Here is a 19,925-nt window from a genome sequence, read left to right as displayed (position 1 = left end):
TACTACTACTACTACTACTACTACTACTACTACTACTACTACTACTATTACTACTTCCACTATTGTTACTATAGAACTACATACTTCCAACTTGTACTTTAACAATTTGCAGCATTCAATGGAAAGGGAACCTTATTTGTTTATTTTAAAATCTTAAAATTTTTTTTTTCATTTGCAGGAGCCCTTAGTGTTTGGTGTGTACGTAACAAGGAACTTTCACGACTAAAAGAGTTCATCCACGCCTACACGTTGAGTGTATCGAAATTGGCACACGCAAATAAAAACTAATAATAAAATCCTTGAAATAAGCAAAACTTTTTTTTTTAGTTTGTGGAGAATATCATGATACCATTTTATACTTCCATCTGGAAGACAAAAGACAATCAAAATTATCTGTCATGTAAATATAGTAAGTTGATTTCGCAGTGATTTACTCGCAAAATGTTGTGAACTGAAACAGACTAAAAAGGCCTATTCACCGAGGAAACAAGTGCAAGTAAAGTGCGGCTTCTAACCCACCCCTGGGGTTTATTTTCTCTTCATTGATTATCCTTAGCTGAAGGCAGAGTATTTCCCTTGTTGGCTATAAAAGAAAAATAACCCGCAGTGAATGGTAGAGTGACTGCAACCGCAGTTCATAGTTCTGACTGGTGCACAAATTCATCACAGTTTTTTTTTTTTGTTTTGTTTTTTTTATTTTGGAGTCAAGTGTGTTTTCTTGACAATAAAAGGTTCCCATTAACATGACTTTTTCCATGAGAGAAAGTAAAAGTAGGTGATAATATTAATAAACCAACGATGGATATTACGATTTTTATTTGAGATACAAAGATTGAACATTCGACCAGTCTGGCTTTTTAAATGCGTGTTTTTGTTTCTGTCGGGAATATTTTTAAAATCTTAATGAGCCTTATTCACTTGATTCAGAGATACCAACATCCGGGCCGTCTGATGTTTATAAATAGAATCTAATGTGATTTCATAAAGATGCCATGTCGAACAACTCTACATTCCAACCTGACAACTCCATTGATGACGTTACAATCCAGATTTACCCGCAAGACTGGCAGGTCGTTTTGGCGGTCAATTTCATCATCATCGCTATCGTCTCCCCGACCTTGAACTTGCTGATAGTATACGTCATCTGCCGAAGCAAAGAACTACGCACGCCCACGAATACATTCATCGCCTCACTGGCGTGTGGAGAGATTCTCTTCTGCGTCTTCAGTCTTCCATTCACGGCCGTTAGTTTACTAGAAAGCTCCTGGCCGTTCTCTCTTTCAACATGCAAAGGGAGCGCGTTCGTCCAGACTCTTGGCAGAACGTTCAGCAGTTATTGTTTGTTACTTGTCTGCTTCGACAGATTCATCGCGATCAGTCGACCTCTAAAATACACAAACATCATAACCTTGACCTTTGCCCTAGTGTCTGTCATCGTCGTTTGGTGTTTTGCCCTGTTATTTTGTATTCTTCTATTAGTAGTCTGGGATTCTTACAACTATGCAGAAATGTTATTTATATGTACAGCCGAAATCGTCATTAGACAAACACAAGGAGCTTTAGTCAAAGAAATAGTCTCCAGTTACATTCCAATATTTCTCACTCTGATCTATCTACTCGTCGTGTTAAAGGAAGTCAAATCTCATCATCGAATCTTTGCTATTATTCCTGTGCCCGTTCGTGGAAATTCCACCACCAACCCACTAACTAACCCTCTAGCAGCAAGAAATAACATGGCCGATATTCTCCCTTTTCCAAGAGTTATAGGCGGCTTCAACAGAAATACGAGGCGAGCTTTACGTTCGTTTTTCGTCATGGCCTTGAGTTTTGTCATCCTCTGCTCCCCTATTTCCATATTCGGTATTGTAGTTAAGACGGAAGTGACCCATACCCCCAGTCACCCAGCAGCCATCGTTCCGATGTGGTTGTCGATTCTCTACTGTATCGTCAATCCTGTTATCGTTATCTTCTTTAACAGGAGGTTCCAGTCACAGGTAAGGTATCGATATGTATACATAGCAATAATTATGGGCTTGATTTAAAGTTGTTGTTATGTACGTTGGATTTGAAAGTATTTCCATTACAACAATGTGCCCTTAACAATTTGGGTTATCAGACCTTCAAATAAATACACGTCGACCCCGATATAATACCATATTGAGGCGACATAATATTACAAACATGCATATATATATATATATATATATATATATATATATATATATATATATATATATATATATATATATAGGGTGCGAGAAAAAAATACTGGAACAAATTGTGACACTGCTTCAATACGAAGAAGAAATCAGAAACAGTTGAAAATTTGCAAGCGACAAAAACAGTATCTTTAGTTAATACTTGTTCAGTTTAATTAAAAATCTATGATTGGTTAAGAAACTATGCCGGTTATCCCAAAGTTGTATAAAAATTACGATTTCGAAAGTTTCCAAACGTGTCTTCTTTTTAGCAGTGCTGTGTGACTCGCGTAGAAATTAACCCCGTCTCGCTGATAAAACCGAGTGGCCTATTGGGATAGCTTCTGGAATAAGTTTTTCTTTAAACAATGTTACATAATTTTCAATATGATGTAGAAAAATCATATTTTACATATTTCCAAAGATTAAATGGTCTCCACTGAATCGTGACTTGAATAAAATGGACTACAACATAATATGGACAGAGATATCAAACAGTGTATAGGGAATGAGATTAGCGGAAGAGTAGCGTCCCTTGATTGGACGTCACCCATAGTCTGTGACGTCACCGTCGGAAAAGTTATTAGAGAGAGAACGTCATGTAGGTTGTGCGCATGCGTCTCTCGTCCTCGCTTCCGGTGAAAGCGGCTTGAGACACTTCAAAACCAAATCGGCGTTCTCTCTGTAAGGTGACGTCCAATCAAGGGACGCTACTCTTCCGCTAATCTCATTCCCTATAAGAGTTGTATAACGTTTTACACAAAAGCAGAGCTAAAAGAGTCGATTCAAATTTCATGGAATCGAATCATTTTCTAAAACACAAGAAAATCAATTGGATCGGGGTGGTGGGGAGGGGGGGGGGAGGGGGGGGGGGCTACGCACAGCCATAAAGCAAAATGGGAGATCGGCAGATCATATCAATGTTTGAGAATTACGTCAAAATCTTCAAAATGGCAAATTTGAGGTGCATCTATTAAAACAATTATCAAATCAATATTTCTCAATAATCCTTTTCTAAAATTATGTGTGTTTAAAGTTCAATTAATTGGTTTGATTATAGTGAAATTTCAGACTTGCATCTGTTATGGTCCAGCGGTTACAGGCTTTTGAACTTTCCAGTATTTTTTCTCGCACCTAATATACTGAAAGGTTCCTACTGTATCAATTTGGATAGAGCAGTAAAATTAGGTGCCCCAAACGTAAACAATAACAAGTTGCTAGTGATTTTCGTTAGGTACCGGAATAATTTACGCACAATATAGGTCTCACAATTTTGTAGTTTGAGTTGTAGGCAATACACTTTCAGTATTGAAAATATGTTTACATAAAATCTAACAGTTGCAGAAATAATAATATAAGGCTAAATTATTCTGAAAACCAGGCTCCGAATAATTCTCGTCTTGTTCACACCAGCGCAATAATTTGCTCTGGTCTAAAAATAGATAGACTGTAACTTTTGATAAATTTTACCTTTTGTTCCATAAAATATCCATATCTAGACATTATTTGATGCATGATCAAGTATTTATGAATATGTGTTTCTTTTGCCACCTAACAGCCAAATTTTAAAGGTTATTTTTTTCTATAATTTACATTGGAACGTGAGCTGTCAAGACAGGAACATGTGGTTTGCCATGTGCTTCTAGACCTTTGTTTACGTTTGGGGCACCTAATTATACTGCTCTATATGACAACGGGGTGGATTCAATACCAAACAATTGAATCTAAAGTACATGTGGTTAAAACTTCAAAATCTTGGACTTCAATATGTTAGGAAATCTTGTTGCTCTCGATGGGACATGATTGTATATATTCAAATAATTTTCAAAATGTGGGTCTTGGAGTCAATTTTCCGTATCTCTCTAAATACTGGATTGAGTCACTGGGTCGCATATCCTTCTGGTATTATGTAGGAATGAACTTAATGATGAACACCGAGTTTAAAATCAAAAGTGATTAAAGTATCATCATCATCACCATCATCATCATCATCATCATCATCATCATCATCACCATCATCATCATCATCATCATCTTCATCATCATCACCATCATCATCATCTTCATCACCATCATCATCATCATCATCATCATCATTATTATTATCATCATCATCATCATTATCATCATCATCATCATCATCATCATCATCATCATCATCATCTTGTGCCGTGCTTGGTAGCGTTGTCGGTCATTGCTCTCCACTCCTCTCGAAGTATTATTTGAGTTAACAGACCTGCAAAAAAAAAATACTTTTGGAGACTTTAGGTCAAATAATATTACCTGTAGTAACGAATGACTACAACTCCAAATTCATTTCGTCAACCCAGCTTTGGAAATCTTCCTCCGCCCTAAGAACCGTTTAATAGCCACCTGGAAGTTTAGTTACTGGACAGTGAAGGACGATGTGATCGCTGGTCTCTGGAGCTGCCTGACATTACCGACAGGCATCACTGTTCCCAAGTTTCCATCTGCACAATATTTGATGCAGTTCTGCCATTACCTGTTAAGAGGCGATTTATTTGAGGAAACCCAGTATTTCCTGGCATTGTGGAATTCAGACATTCTTTTGGTGTGGTCTTTTATGACGTTTCCTACTCTTGGTGTTTAAATAATATATCAAATAATATATTTCCTGGAGAGAAAGATAAAATTAGTTCATTTGACTCATATAATATAAGGGAACAACACAAAACAAACGACGTTTCGGCCTTTTGAAGAAGGCTAAAGGCCGAAACGTTGTTTGTTTTGTGTTGTTCCCTATATATGAGTCACATTTACTCACTGTATCTTTCTCTCCATCTTATTGTCTCATTTCGGCACCTCTAGTTTTTGGTTATAATATATTTATTTCTTTCTATTTCCACAGTTAAAACAGATGTTGATGTTGTTCTTTTGTTGCACCAGGAAATACGGAAAACAATCCCAGGACATTTTTACTATATCGTCAGGATTACAAAGTGTTTTGGATACAACCTTGATCAAGACACTCGGCCACGGGGGGAAGACAAGTATTACGAATTCTATCCGACGCCATGGCATCTCCCTTACAACGTAGTGTATTGGAACAGAAAGGTGTCGGATGAAAATAAAGAATAGATATATCATTGTGTCAGGGAGTCAAACCAGAGATCCAACTAATACGACACCCAACGCCTTGCTGAGAGAGAGAGAGAGAGAGAGAGAGAGAGAGAGAGAGAGAGAGAGAGAGCACTGAACCATCCATCCACTCAATGATTGCTAGTGCGTTCGCCCTCTGACCTCTCTCTTTTGTTCTTTCTCTCTCTCTCTTTCTCTCTCTCTCTCTCTCTCTCTCTCTCTCTCTCTCTCTATATATATATATATATATATATATATATATATATATATATATATGTATTGGTCAGAATCAGCGTGGGTGCGCAACCGGATGCGCGGGTTGACGGAGGTAGGAAACAATAACAAACCCACATGGTTGCCATTACCTCCACCATCATTCTCGCTCACGGTTTGTGGAAAGCACTTCATTACAGGCACGTAATAGTGAATCTAGTTTTTGTTTTGAACATTTCTATTATTATTCTTTGTAAATTGACCCATATTAAAAGAAACATACAAACAAAACAGGCATGACCAGTCACTAACAATGCCGTGTAGTGTGTAGACAGTAACACAGTACGGTGAACATGACTGACACTGAATCGGAATGTCGGAACCCATGAGTCGTTCGCAACTCTGCCTCACGTATTCATTTAATCAGTCAATTTAATTTTTATTAAGCTTGCGTAAAACATACAAACAAAAAAGACATGACCAGTCACTAACAATGCAGTGTAGTGTGTAGACAGTAACACGGTATGGTGAACATGAATGACACTGGGATCGGAATGTCGGAACACAGTAGTCGTTCGCAACTTAGCCTCGCGTACTCATTTAATCAGTCAATTTAAATTTCATTTAGCTTGCCTATTCTTCAAGTTTATGTTATATTCACCTTTTTCTATTTAAAAAGGGTAATCCAAACAGACCATAAAAACGATTTTATAATAAGCCGACTTCAACTTCCATCACTTACGACACGAACTTATTTTGGGTGTTTTTTTTAACAAAACCGTTTGACTCAAACTAAAGCTTCGGCATTGGATAAGGAGCGAGGTCCCTGTTGCCATCTTGCTTAGTTTATACAGAGACTGGGTTGCCAGCTTGGCTGTTCTTGATAAATAGTAGTAAATAGCACAACCTTGTGCAATGAGAGATAGAGAGAGAGAAGAGAGATTTTGAACAAAAAACGAATATCTCTCTCTCTCTCTCTTCTCTCTCTCTCTCTTGCCCTCTCTCTCTCTCACTCTCTCTCTCTCTCTCTCTCTCTCCCCTCCCTCTCTCTCTCTCTTCCTATTTCATCTGTCACACTGTTTGACAATCTTCTTCACCTGGCTCACTTGTACTTGTAATATCGGGTGTAAGGTAAAATTTTGAACAATTATTATTATTTATAAAATGCAGAAACTTTGCAAATAAACCGATAGACTAGATATTAATTCGATTCGAAAAGTGGAACACAAAAGGAGAATTTGCGAATACCCGGTCCAGACAAAAGCGTCATGGTCTTATTTATAAAGTGCAGAATCTTTGCAAATAAACGGATAAAATAGAGATTCATTCGATTCGAAAAGTGGAACACAAAAGCAGAATTTGCGAATGCCCGGTCCAGACATAAGCGTTATGGGCTTATTTATAAAGTGCAGAAACTTTGCAAATAAACGGATAAGATAATGATTCATTCGATTCGAAAAGTGGAACACAAAAGCAGAATTTGCGAATGCCCGGTCCAGACATAAGCGCTATGGTCTTATTTATAAAGTGCAGAAACTTTGCAAATAAACGGATAAGATAGAGATTCATTCGATTCGAAAAGTGGAACACAAAAGCAGAATCTGCGAATGCCCGGTCCAGACATAAGCGTTATGGTCTTATTTATAAAGTGCAGAAACTTTGCAAATAAACGGATAGACTAGATGTTTTTTCGATTCGAAAAGTGGAAACACAAAGGAAAATTTGCGAATACCCAGTCCAGACATAAGCGTCATAGTCTATTTATAAAGTACAGAATCTTTGCAAATAGACGGATAAAATAGAGATTAATTCGATTCGAAAAGTGGAACACAAAAGCAGAATTTGCGAATGCCCGGTCCAGACATAAGCGCTATGGTCTTATTTATAAAGTGCAGAAACTTTGCAAATAAACGGAAAAAACAGATTAATTCTAATCGAACAGTGGAACACAAAGGCAGAATTTGCGAACAACCGGTCCAGACATAAGCGTTATGGTCTTATTTATAAAATCTAGAAACTTTGCAAATAAATGGATAAAATAGAGATTAATTCGATTCGAAAAGTGGAACACAAAAGCAGAATTTGCGAATGCCCGGTCCCGACATAAGCGTTATGGTCTTATTAATAAAATGCAGAAACTTTGCAAATAAACGGATAGACTAGATATTAATTCGATTCGAAAAGTGGAACACAAAAGCAGAATTTGCGAATGCCCGGTCCAGACATAAGCGCTATGGTCTTATTTATAAAGTGCAGAAACTTTGCAAATAAACGGAAAAAATAGAGATTAATTCTAATCGAACAGTGGAACACAAAGGCAGAATTTGCGAACAACCGGTCCAGACATAAGCGTTATGGTCTTATTTATAAAGTGCAGAAAATTTGCAAATAAACGGATAAGATAGAGATTAATTCGATTCGAAAAGTGGAACACAAAAGCAGAATTTGTGAATACCCGGTCCAGGCATAAGCGTCATGGTCTTGTTTAAATGAAACAATGCCATTAAAAAAAATATATGGTCAATGAGTAATTAAGCTAAATATGCGGAGTTCAATTAGATAACTTGATCTGTGAATTTTTTTTATAATTAGCTGTTTTTATTCTCCATCATTTAGGTTATGTGATTAAGTTTATAATTGAAATACAAACTTTATCTCACTTATCAATGTTTTGCAATAAAGGAGAGTGTGAGTGAACCTGAGCAAAGGAAATTATTTGAGAGAGTGATATTTATCATGCTTTTCAGTTTGTAGTTGAATTCTAGAATGGATTCTTTATAGTTCTCATTGATTGTATGTCAGTGTATCAGTCTTTAGGACACCGATTACCCTAATGCGGCCACAATTTACAATGTGACGGCCACAAGCCCGTTAAACGCAGAGTGGGGTATTGTTGTTTGCAAGTAATGCTATGGTTTTAATAGGATATCTGTCTCCTATTAAAATACATTCCTGTGTTGGATTTTGGATTAAATTCATGTCTTCTTCGGATTTTGGGATATTTAATTTTCATGGATTGTGATTGTGATTTTCAAGACTATTAATGTAAGTAAATGCCCAAATAGATATTTTTATTCATTTATTCTTTATTTATTTTTTTTAGTTTTGTTTTGTTTTGAAGCATTTATTATAAGAAATATTGTACATATGCACTTATACACCAAAGACTATATCCTTTCAACTGCTTATTATTATTATTATTATTATATTATTATTATTATTATTATTATTATTATTATTATTATTATTATTATTATTATTATTATTGTTGTTGTTGTTGTTGTTGTTGTTGTTGTTGTTGTTATTATTATTATTATTATATAATAATAATAATAATAATTAATAATAAGTGCATTGAGTGAAATCCCAATCATGGTTGCCCAAATAAAACTGGCGCTAGAATCCCGACTACCTGTCTAAACGAATGTTGTTTGTACGATACATACTAACTACACGTTCAATATCGGGGGCAGAAAATATACGTTTGGTTTTATGAAATTAAAACAGTAGTCCCACATTGTTCTTTGATGTTATTTGTGGTTGCGTTTGCTTTGAAACTTACACATTATATTGTGTTACATTGTTTAAAAATATTTCTGGTACTCGTATGCATGTGTAGTCAACGGACCACCGGTCAATCGTGTTCTTTATTATTTTATTATTAATTTTGGCTTGACATCTTACATATGTGAATTTGACAGGTTGTTATGGATGGTAATTATAACATTAAGTGATTTTTAAACATTTTTACGGCGTTTTAAATGTTTTTTTTTTTGCATTCATTGCCGAGCACCTCCACTTTTCTGTTACTATTTTAACGATCAGCTGATTTTCTCTTGCCTCCCCTTTAATTTCGCGGGCTTTTTTCAGAACGAGGCGTGGGAGTGGCTAATATATATATATTATTTTAATATTTACCACAATGTTTGAGACAGTCTACATTAATGTTTCAGGCCTAATTAGCCATCGTCAGGACTGAGTTGGTTTGTTGACTGTTGTTGTTTGTTGTTGTTTGTCGGGACATTATGCCGACTGAAGACGTGGACGAAAGCCACAGAAACGAATGTCTTGGCCATATAATGTGAGTGACAATGTATATTTTATATTAGCTCTAACCATCATTATCGAGCACTTTCGTACCTACGAGTACCCACCAACACTCATATATATATATATATATATATATATATATATATATATATATATATATATATATATAAATATGTATATATATATATATATATATATATATATATATATATATATATATAGCTTATCTTCTTCTCACTTCTCTTCTCTTCTCTTCTCTCTCTCTCTCTCTCTCTCTCTCTCTCTCTCTCTCTCTCTCCCCATCTCTTTCTCTCTCTCTCTCTCTCTCTCTCTCTCTCTCTCTCTCTCTCTCTCTCTCTCTCGTTTCAAAACGATATTGTCTTGGTGCCAAAAACTGTAGTGTTACAGTATATTTTAACAGAATGGTTAAGGTTCACTCTTTTAACTGGTAATATTGAAGTGTGGTTTCGAATGCTCGTTATTTCAATTTTTTTACTTTTTTTTTTTTTTTTTGAAACATTGAGATCCTGATAAAGCCAACGCTACTGGACCCGAAACATTGGTTGACTTTAAACAAGATTGACTTTACCCATTATCGATATAGCATACTTAGATAAAGAACAAAAATAAATTGCGACGAACAAGAGGTGTTGACTTTAAACAGAAGTTGACTTTAAGAGTGTTGACTTTATGCTGATTCCATTGTATTTTTTTTAGTAAAATAGAATAATAATAGATAAACGTTTTCATCCACTGGAAAATTGAGTTTACAAACGTGACTTACAAGAACAAGTAAATAAGCGTTTATATAGGGAATGAGATTAGCGGAAGAGTAGCGTCCCTTGATTGGACGTCATCCACAGTCTGTGACGTCACCGGCGGAAAAGTTATTAGAGAGAGAACGTCATGTTGGTTGTGCGCATGCGTCTCTCGTCCTCGCTTCCGCGACCCTAACACCGACTATATCCGTAGTTTACCCAGGTTACTTTTAACCTATGCCTATTTATTACATTTTTCTGAGACAAATTATAGGCGTAGTATCAAAGTTAGTGTTTTTAATACATTTTTTTCCAATTTTGAAAAGTAGCAAAAGTCTCTAGGATTAAGTGAGTTAAAAATACATATATCGCGGAAGCGAGGACGAGAGACGCATGCGCACAACCAACATGACGTTCTCTCTCTAATAACTTTTCAGCCGGTGACGTCACAGACTATGGGTGACGTCCAATCAAGGGACGCTACTCTTCCGCTAATCTCGTTCCCTATAAATTCAATGTCCAACAACTTATTTGATTTTGAGATTGATTTGTCCCATTTACTCTTTTGTTCATAATTATTCATGAACGAGTAGATAGTCGGCAACTTACGTGGTTCTGAAAAAGAACTACACGTGATAAAGTACAAACTATCAACTCATTATTTATTTGTTCATAGAACTTGTATTTTGTTTTCTACAAACTATTTGATTTATAATCTGACGTCACAAATTATTATTGTATACATGATATTAGGCGTTGCTCTTTATGAGGAGGGGTAGAATAACTTACTTTTCAGGTTGTTTCACCCCAACACAACACCAGTTTGACGCGCTTGTTTTACATTCACACTTGTTAATATTTAGATCTGATAATTTATGCATCTGTGTGCAGAGTGAGAGTTATCTATCCAAAACGTAAACAAAAACGGTGTCCTACAGATAGTATGCGCTTGGTAAGAAGCTCATAACATTGCCATCCGGAAGAATAACGGACCAACACACAAACTATGTGTAGCCATGAACTTTTATATATAGTATGCGCTTGGCTAAGAAACTCATAACATTGCCATCCGGAAGTATAACGGACCAACACACAAAACTCTGCGTAACCATGAACTTTTATAGTCTGGTTAATACAGTTTAGTGAGAATCACTCACAAACGCGGATGGCAAAATACAATAACAAATGCTTGAGTGACGTCATCTTCGTTCTATATATAGATAGTTCAAAGATGACGTCACTCAGGTCTTTGTTATGAGTAATGCTCACCGAACTGTATTAACCTGACTATAAACGTTCATAGATACACAAGTTTTGTGTGTTGGTCCGTTATACTTCCGGATGGCAATGTTATGAGCTTCTTAGCCAAGCTATAGTCTGGTTAATACAGTTTAGTGAAATTTACTCATAAACGTGGATGGCAACAAAAAAAACAATAACAAAGACTTGAGTGACGTCATCTTCGTTCTATCGATCATTCAACAGCAATAGTGTTCCAACATGCACAATGGTTACGTAGTTGTGATTCTGTAAAGAACTGCACGCGATAAAGTACAGACTATCAACTCATTATTTTTTTTGTTCATAGAAATTTATTTTGTTTTCTACAACTTGTTTAATTGTTGCTTGTTTTCAGGGAATTAAATAAATCAATAATTTTCTTTCACACATCAAGTACTCTAGTAGTTATTTTCCTTCATTTTACTTTTATTATTGGGTTGAATTACCCTTGGGGTTGGGGAGGGGGGGGGGAGTAGATAGTTCTATCTTCTCTACATGTGCGGCTATGTGGTCTGGTGGTATGACACTCGCTTTTGGATCGGAAGGTCCAGGGTTCGAGCCTCGAGCTCGGCGCATAGTTGAGTCCTTGGAAAAGGCTCTTTACTCTCATTCTCTCACCGTACTCAGGTGTAAAATGAGTACATGGCCGTTAACAGCGCTGTCTTTGTCCTAAAAATTGTAATATCGCCTAACAGGCGTCATGTCCCGTCCTACATTGTTAAATGTTGCTGTTGACCAGGGGCCCCTTGTAAAGCGCTTTGAGCATATTTAGTGGATATTGCGCTATATAAAGCTCAATTATTATTTAATTATTTACATCACGTGTATCATATTCCACATAGATTTGTGCTTGTGTTCTATCGTGGGACCATATAGCTTCATTTGTGCCCTGCTTGAAGTCTTGAGTGGGGTTTTCTGACGACCTATGATGGACAGAAAGATCAGTTTTACTGTCTTCCAATTCCCCTTTATATATATATATATAGTATGCGCTTGGCTAAGAAGCTCATAACATTGCCATCCGGAAGTATAACGGGCCAACACACAAAACTGTGTGTATCCATGAACGTTTATAGTCAGGTTAATACAGTTCAGTGAGCATTACTCATAAACGCGGATGGCAAAAAACAATAACAAAGACCTGAGTGACGTCATCTTCGAACTATCTATCTTTTATATATATATATATATATATATATATATATATATATATATATATATATATAATTATTATTAGTTAAAGATTAAGCTTTTATATAGAGGATATCCACTAAATGTGCTCAAAGCGCTTTACAAAGAGTCCCTGACTAACAGGAACACGTAACATGTAGAACGAGACATGACACCTGTTAGACGATATTACATTTTTTTCCGACAGAGACAACTCTGTTGTTAACTACCAGGTTTTACACCTGAGTACGGTGAGTGAATGTGAGTGAAGAGCCTCTTCCAAGAACTCAACTATTTGCCAAGCGAGGCTCGAACCCAGGACCTTACGATCCAAAAGCGAGTGTCATACCACACGACCACATATTCCTTATCTGTTTTCCCTTTCCATGTTGCTCTCTCTCTCTCTCTCTCTCTCTCTCTCTCTCTCTCTCTCTCTCTCTCTCTCTCTCTCTCTCTCTCTCTCTCTCTTGAAAAAATAACAACAATAAGTATTGAAATGTAAGCTCCAATGTATTATACGACAGATACTGTCTTCGTTTAATAAATTGGAGCTTACATTTCAATATGTATTGTTATTTTTCCTTCGGGAAGTTCATCTCTTTTATCATCTGGAATATATGATATGAATATGTCAAATGTCTATTTTTAGTTCCGTAGAGATTATATTTTTTCATTGTAAAATATCTCTGTTCCTACACTTATAATTTTCAGTTATGAATATTAATATTTTACTTTGTAAACATTTGAGTGAATCCTTCATAACAGGATCCTTTGCTTGTGTGGCTATATGGTCTTGTGGTATGACACTCGTTTTCAGATCGGAAGGTCCTGGGTTCGAGCCTTGCTCGGCGCATAGTTAAGTCCTTGGAAATGGCTCTTTACTCACATTCTCTCATCGTACTCATGTGTAAAATGAGTATATGGTCGTTAACAGCGTTGTCTCAGTCGACAAAAAAATGTAATATCGCCTAACAGGCGTCATGTCTCGTCCTAGATGTTAAGTGTTGCTTGTTGGTCAGGACCCCTTGTAAAGCGCTTTGAGCATAACGACGAGTATGTTGGTAGCAGGATGTATATGCAGGTTCTTAGAATCACGACACTTAAAAGAGCGGAGACGGGTGGTCTTTAAAGACGACCAGCATATATTTAGACTATAAACTAAGATCCCATCACTCTGAAACCAGAAGATCGATTACACAGGGTGTGTATCCAGTCCTCCTGGAACCAGTTTTGTTTTTATATTGACATCACGCTTTTGTTTCCAATAACAAAAAAAAAAAAAAAAAAAAAAAAAAAAAAAAAACAACATTCTTTGAGCCTTTTGCTGAGAGGTAAACATAATACATAACATAGATAGATAGATAGATAGATAGATAGATAGATAGATAGATAGATAGATAGATAGATAGATAGATAGAAAGATAGATAGATCAATCGATTTATGAATAGAGAGAGGTATATAGGTAGTAATATCGATACATACAGACAGATGGAGAGATAGGTATATATATATATATATATATATATATATATATATATATATATATATATATATATATATACATACATATATATATATATATATATATATATATATATATATATATATATATATATATATATATATGCAGACAGACATATAGACAGATGGATTAGGTAGGTATATAGATAAGTGTTAGTGTTAGGTAGATCAAAACAAACCACTCATTAGCCCCCCGGCAACGCACTTACACCATCTATAACATGATAGATCTAAGGCCTTGATGGCATCTCGTTAACTCATTTGTTCCACCCAAACAACCATTTGCTATTGATTTGGACACAAAACTATTTCACTATTTCATTATATCCATCAATTGCTTTCACTCTTTCGTGTAAAACACACACACGCTCTCTCTCTCTCTATCTATCTGTCTATCTATTTATCTCTCTATCTATCTCTCTCTCTTTCTCTCTCTCTCTCTCTCTCTCTCCATCTTTCTACCTATGTCTTTCTCACCAGCACATACACATTTCTCATAAGCACTCATTCTCTATTTCTCTCAATCTCTCTTTCTCCAGATGTGTGTTTGAAAGTGAAAGAGAGAGAGAGAGAGAGAGAGAGAGAGAGAGAGAGGAAGAGAGAGAAAGTGAGAGAGATCGAGAGAGAAAATGGGATTGCCAAGAAAAATTATAGATTTACAATTGAAAGCACACAAGAAAATGTAAGACAAAAAGGAATGTTTTAAATAGGGAACAAAAATAGATTCCAAGAGCTTTCTATCAGTGTACTTAGTTTGAGATCACCTACAAGTCTCATCCAGACACAAGCACATGTCCCCACAAAGAGGAATACACTCTAATGTTCACAAATCATTATAATATATATATATATATATATATATATATATATATATATATATATATATATATATATGCGTGTGTGTGTGTGTGTGTGTGTGTGTGTGTGTTCTAGCCAGCATGAAGAATAAAAGTACCGATTTTCTTTGTTTAGAACCAAACTGCACGTTGCTAGGCGGACGTGACATCAGACTATTGAATCCAATTGTTTAGGTGTTAAACACATTGGGACATGCCCACCACCATCCCACACATGATCTTCGGAAACAAAGAGACCTAGGAGTGAGTCGAATCATGGGTGAAACTTAACGAACATCAATTTGACTGAAAGACAGGCAGGTGAAGCCAGTTTGCCTGAAAAAGATGCTATTTTATTTTTTATGATCTGCGACTCACCGGTTGAGTTCCAACCTTCCCAGAGTGAAAAGCGTATTTAATTCCATGATCCTAAAAGTGGTTTCTTATGGGGTTTTTAAGCAGAAAAAAAAAGAAAAGAAAGAAAAGAAGAAAAAAAAACGTAAAAAACTATTTAGTCTGCACGAATGAAAACAAAATTTATATATATATATATATATATATATATATATATATATATATATATATATATATATATATATATATATATATATATATATATATATATATAAGCCAATACCAAACCCAAAGCAAAACAAATGATCGTAATTTAAACACTCATTCGTAGCAATCTCTAGTGATTACAGTATTACCTGGTTTTTGGTTTATGGCGCTGGCACCTGCTGGTCAGTACTGACGAACAGGCACCAGCGCCTGGGGGTCAGTACTGACTAATAGGTACTGGTGTCTATTGGTCAGTTCTGACCTGGCCACGGGCGTTGGCGCCTGTACTGACGGTTACCAAAATTATGGGAAAATGCCATTTTTTAAAATAACTTGCTCTACGACAAATAAATCCGCATTTCATGTCCCATACTAGTCTATAGGCAGTCTGGCCAAAAGGAAAACAATTTATTGCGTATTTATTCCCTGGCCCACGATTTAAAATATGCCGTTTGAGGGCGCTGTAATCACTGCATGAAAATTGTCCTAAAATCGAATATTGGTAATTCATGGTTTGCTTCCCTTGATTCAGTGATTCTGTAATCTTCTCTTACTCCTTGGTTTTCTCTTCTCCTCTATAATGATGGTGATGATGATGATGATGATGAAGATGGTGATCAACATAATCATCATTATCATCATCATCAGCACTGCCACCACCACCAAGCCACCACAATCATCACCATCATCATCATCATGTCCCGCCCTTCACTGCGCTAGCGGCAGGTCGATTTAAATGACCCTCATCTTGGTAAAAAAAACTCTCAAACCTTGGACTTCGCGATTATTATTATTATTATTATTATTATTATTATTATTATTATTATTATTATTACAAGTTCAGGGGGTAGAGCGAATTAAAAACAGAGAGGAATTAGTGGAGCCACGGTATCAAGGGAAATATTCCACGAAATACTATTATTCGATTTCAGGACTTATTTAATGTACTGGTTACAGCGACCTCTTGCGGCGTTTTTTAAATCGTGCTCCAGAGAAGAAAATATGTAGGGAATGAGATTAGCGGAAGAGTAGCGTCCCTTGTTTTTTTTTTTTTTTTGTTTGTTTGTTTTTTTTGTTTTTTTGTTTTTAAGCGTTTTACGGCGCTTGCAACACATTTAGGTTATATCAGCGCCAGTAAAAAGGAAGAAAATGGGATAGTAAAAAGTTATAGAATTACAATTAAAGCACCCAAGAAAAAGTAAGACATAGGGGAACAGGGAACAAATAGGGATCAGATGTAGATTCCAAGAGCATATCACCAATGTACTTAGTTTGAGGTCACCTAAAAGTCTCATCCAGACACAAGCACAGGTCCCAACAAAGAGGAATACACTCAAATGTTTACCATTCATATAATATAATATGTAATATAAACATAATACAATGCATAACAGAGAGATGATTTACAAGGAGAAAAAATATCATCTCCAAAAACTATAATTATACATTCGACTGTTTCCCTCCCAGTCAAGGATCAGGACAAAACTAAGTAATCTCATTCCAAGACAATGACAGGAAACAATTGGGGATAGAAGACACAGCTTGTACCTCCCTGCACACTATGGGAGGTCAGGATCCCCACCCAGGTAGCGTCCCTTGATTGGACGTCACCCATAGTCTGTGAAAAAGTTATTAGAGAGAGAACGTCATGTTGGTTGTGCGCATGCGTCTCTCGTCCTCGCGGAGGTAACTTGCTCAAGGCCACACAGCGCACGGCGGTTGATCGAACTCGGTACCTTTCGGGTACGAAGCAAAGATCGTACCGCTGAGCCACGCTGCCCAAAGATGGAATATGTAATCTATTCGTTATCAAGTTTCTCCTCCTTTCCGTTATTTATTATTATTTTTATTTTTTTTTAAAGGAACTGTGTTTTCAGTCCACCAGTGGACTGAAAACACAGCTGTATATTCAGTCCACCGGAAATAAAAACATTTAAAAAGGACCAAATATCGTCTATACTTACCTAAAACGCTACTGACGACATTGATACTGAGCCTTTGATAGACATCATCAGAAATGGACAGGCATATCATTTATGGCAATTCAACGGCTTAATGATATCATTTACAACGTTTTATTTACTCTCGGAAAGTCTTGATTGAGGCTTGAGCTTTTATATAGCGCAATATCCACGAAACGTGCTCAAAGCGATTTACAATGGGTCCCTAGCCAACAGCAACACTTAACATGTAGAACGAGAAATGTCGCCTGTTAGTGTTAGTCGATTTCACAATTTTCTTTCGGACAGAGACAACGCTGTTAACGGCCAGGTCCTCATTTTACACCTGGGTATTGTGAGAGAATGTGAGTAAAGAGTCTTTTCCAAGGACTAGGACTCAACTATGCGCCGAGCGAGGCTCGAACCTAGGATCTTCCGATCCGAAAGCGAGTGTCGTACCACAAGACCACATAGCCGCACAAGACTGTCAACTTCTATATGGTTTTCGTCGAATGGTTTAATGCGTTGTACCCGAAGGTACCCAGGTCGACTCCCAGCTGCGTTGTGTGGCCGAGAAAGTCAGCTCTGTAGTTCACTTAACGGCGCTGCTCTGCGGCTGAGGCCTGGGTTATTTTGTTTGTTGTTGCTTTAGGTCTCTTCCAACACAATTGAGGTTATATGAGAGACCGCTGAAACAAAAAAAAACAAGCAATCTAACAAAAATAGTACAAATGTAAATCAAAATCATAACCTAAAGATATCATAAGCTAAATTATAAATAACCAAGAACAAACAGGCAGAAGATTTACAGAAAAAAAAAAAAAAATATCCCCTGTCAAAAATACAATCACAAACCAAAGAAGCAGGATAGGCTAGTGAAGAGAAGAAGAAACGACATCACTATCGGATCGTACACCCATGCGAACATCATAGGTATATGATTCAAGGGTGATGCTCCCATCCAACCACCCGCTCCTGGGTTATTCCGGTTTTCCCTTGGAATAGACCCAACATACAGATTCCCCGTGGCGGTGAACTAAGGGAATTTATTTATCTAAATCGTTTGCATACAGATTAAAAAACGTGTAATTAAGTGTAATAGTAATATTATTTTCATACCTTTATTGAATAAAAAAAAAAAAAGAATAAAAGCATCATTACATTATATCAATGAAATAAATGTTCACTTTGTTTTTATTATAAGAGAACTCGCAGCATGCAGGATTAAAACATAATAATCCACTCTCAGACCTAAGAACAAACCCCAGCCCATAATAAAACTTAAACATGAAACCTCAACCTTTTTATCTTTTAGCTTTCTAGCCAACAACAAAAAAAAAAAAAAAACCCAAAAAAAAACAACAAAATAAATTTAAAACAAAAACAAAAAACAATGGAATGCAATTGCCACTCGTTGCAGCTCTATGATTTCTAAAAGATTAAATAAACAACAAATCAAGCCTTGCTTTTTGTACAAAAGGGAGCAGTGTGGCCCAGCGGTATGGCCTTTGTTTCGTACCCAGATGGGTACGGAGTTCCCACTCCCTGCAGCGCTATATTATGGTCTTCAGCAAGTCACCTCGCCCAAGCTGACTTTGAGGGGATGCTAACGCCTGGGCTACTCCAGTCTCCACTTGGAATTAGACCCTAACAACAAATGTCCAACTAGAGAGATGAATAAGGATTGTTGTTTATTTTAATGTATTCATTACTATTTTTAAAAACAATTTCCCACGATAACTGAGATAACTTGAAGGCTCATTGCTTTTATTGTAAGGAGAGAAGAAATCACGAGTCGGCTGAGTGGAAAAGCGTTGCCAACTTTGGCTATAAAAAAGTCTGCAAATGTGTAGTTTATTGATTATGTTTGTTTTTAAATGTATTACGGCGCTTGCAACACATTTAGGTTATATCAGCGCCGGTAAAAAGAAAGAAAATGGGATAGTAAAAAGTTCTAGAATTACAATTAAAGCACCCAAGAAAAAGTAAGACATAGGGGAACTGGGAGCAAATAGGGATCAGATGTAGATTCCAAGAGCATACCACCAATGCACTTAGTTTGAGATCACCTATAAGTCTCATCTGGACACAAGCACGGCCCCCACTAAGAAGAATACACTCAAATGCTTACATTATAAATTGTAACAAATATAATAATACATAACAGAGAGATGATTTACAAGGGGAAAAAATATCATCTCCCAAAACAATAACTATGCATTTGACTGTTTCCCTCCCAGCTAGGACTCCGGCCAGTGCCAGGAAAAAAACAAGTAATCTCATTCCAAGACAAAGAC

At 36.4% G+C, this 19,925-nt stretch overlaps 1 protein-coding gene across 1 annotated transcript; it reads left to right on the top strand.

Annotated features, from left to right (window-relative positions):
* The first annotated feature begins 485 nt into the window (after nt 1-485).
* LOC144958836 (rhodopsin, GQ-coupled-like) lies at nt 486-5,339 on the top strand. Its single transcript, XM_078891071.1, has 2 exons — nt 486-1,994; nt 5,068-5,339. Exons 1-2 carry the CDS (start codon nt 993-995, stop codon nt 5,254-5,256), a joined length of 1,191 nt encoding a protein of 396 aa, XP_078747197.1. The 5' UTR covers nt 486-992; the 3' UTR covers nt 5,257-5,339.
* Nucleotides 5,340-19,925: the final 14,586 nt, after the last annotated feature.

Source organism: Berghia stephanieae, chromosome 13, assembly GCF_034508935.2.
Source record: "Berghia stephanieae isolate SIO BIC M18660-M18661 chromosome 13, UCSD_Bste_1.3, whole genome shotgun sequence".
NCBI lineage: Eukaryota > Metazoa > Mollusca > Gastropoda > Nudibranchia > Aeolidiidae > Berghia > Berghia stephanieae.
Note: the sequence above shows the minus strand (reverse complement) of the source record. Positions and strands in the feature narration are given on the sequence as shown.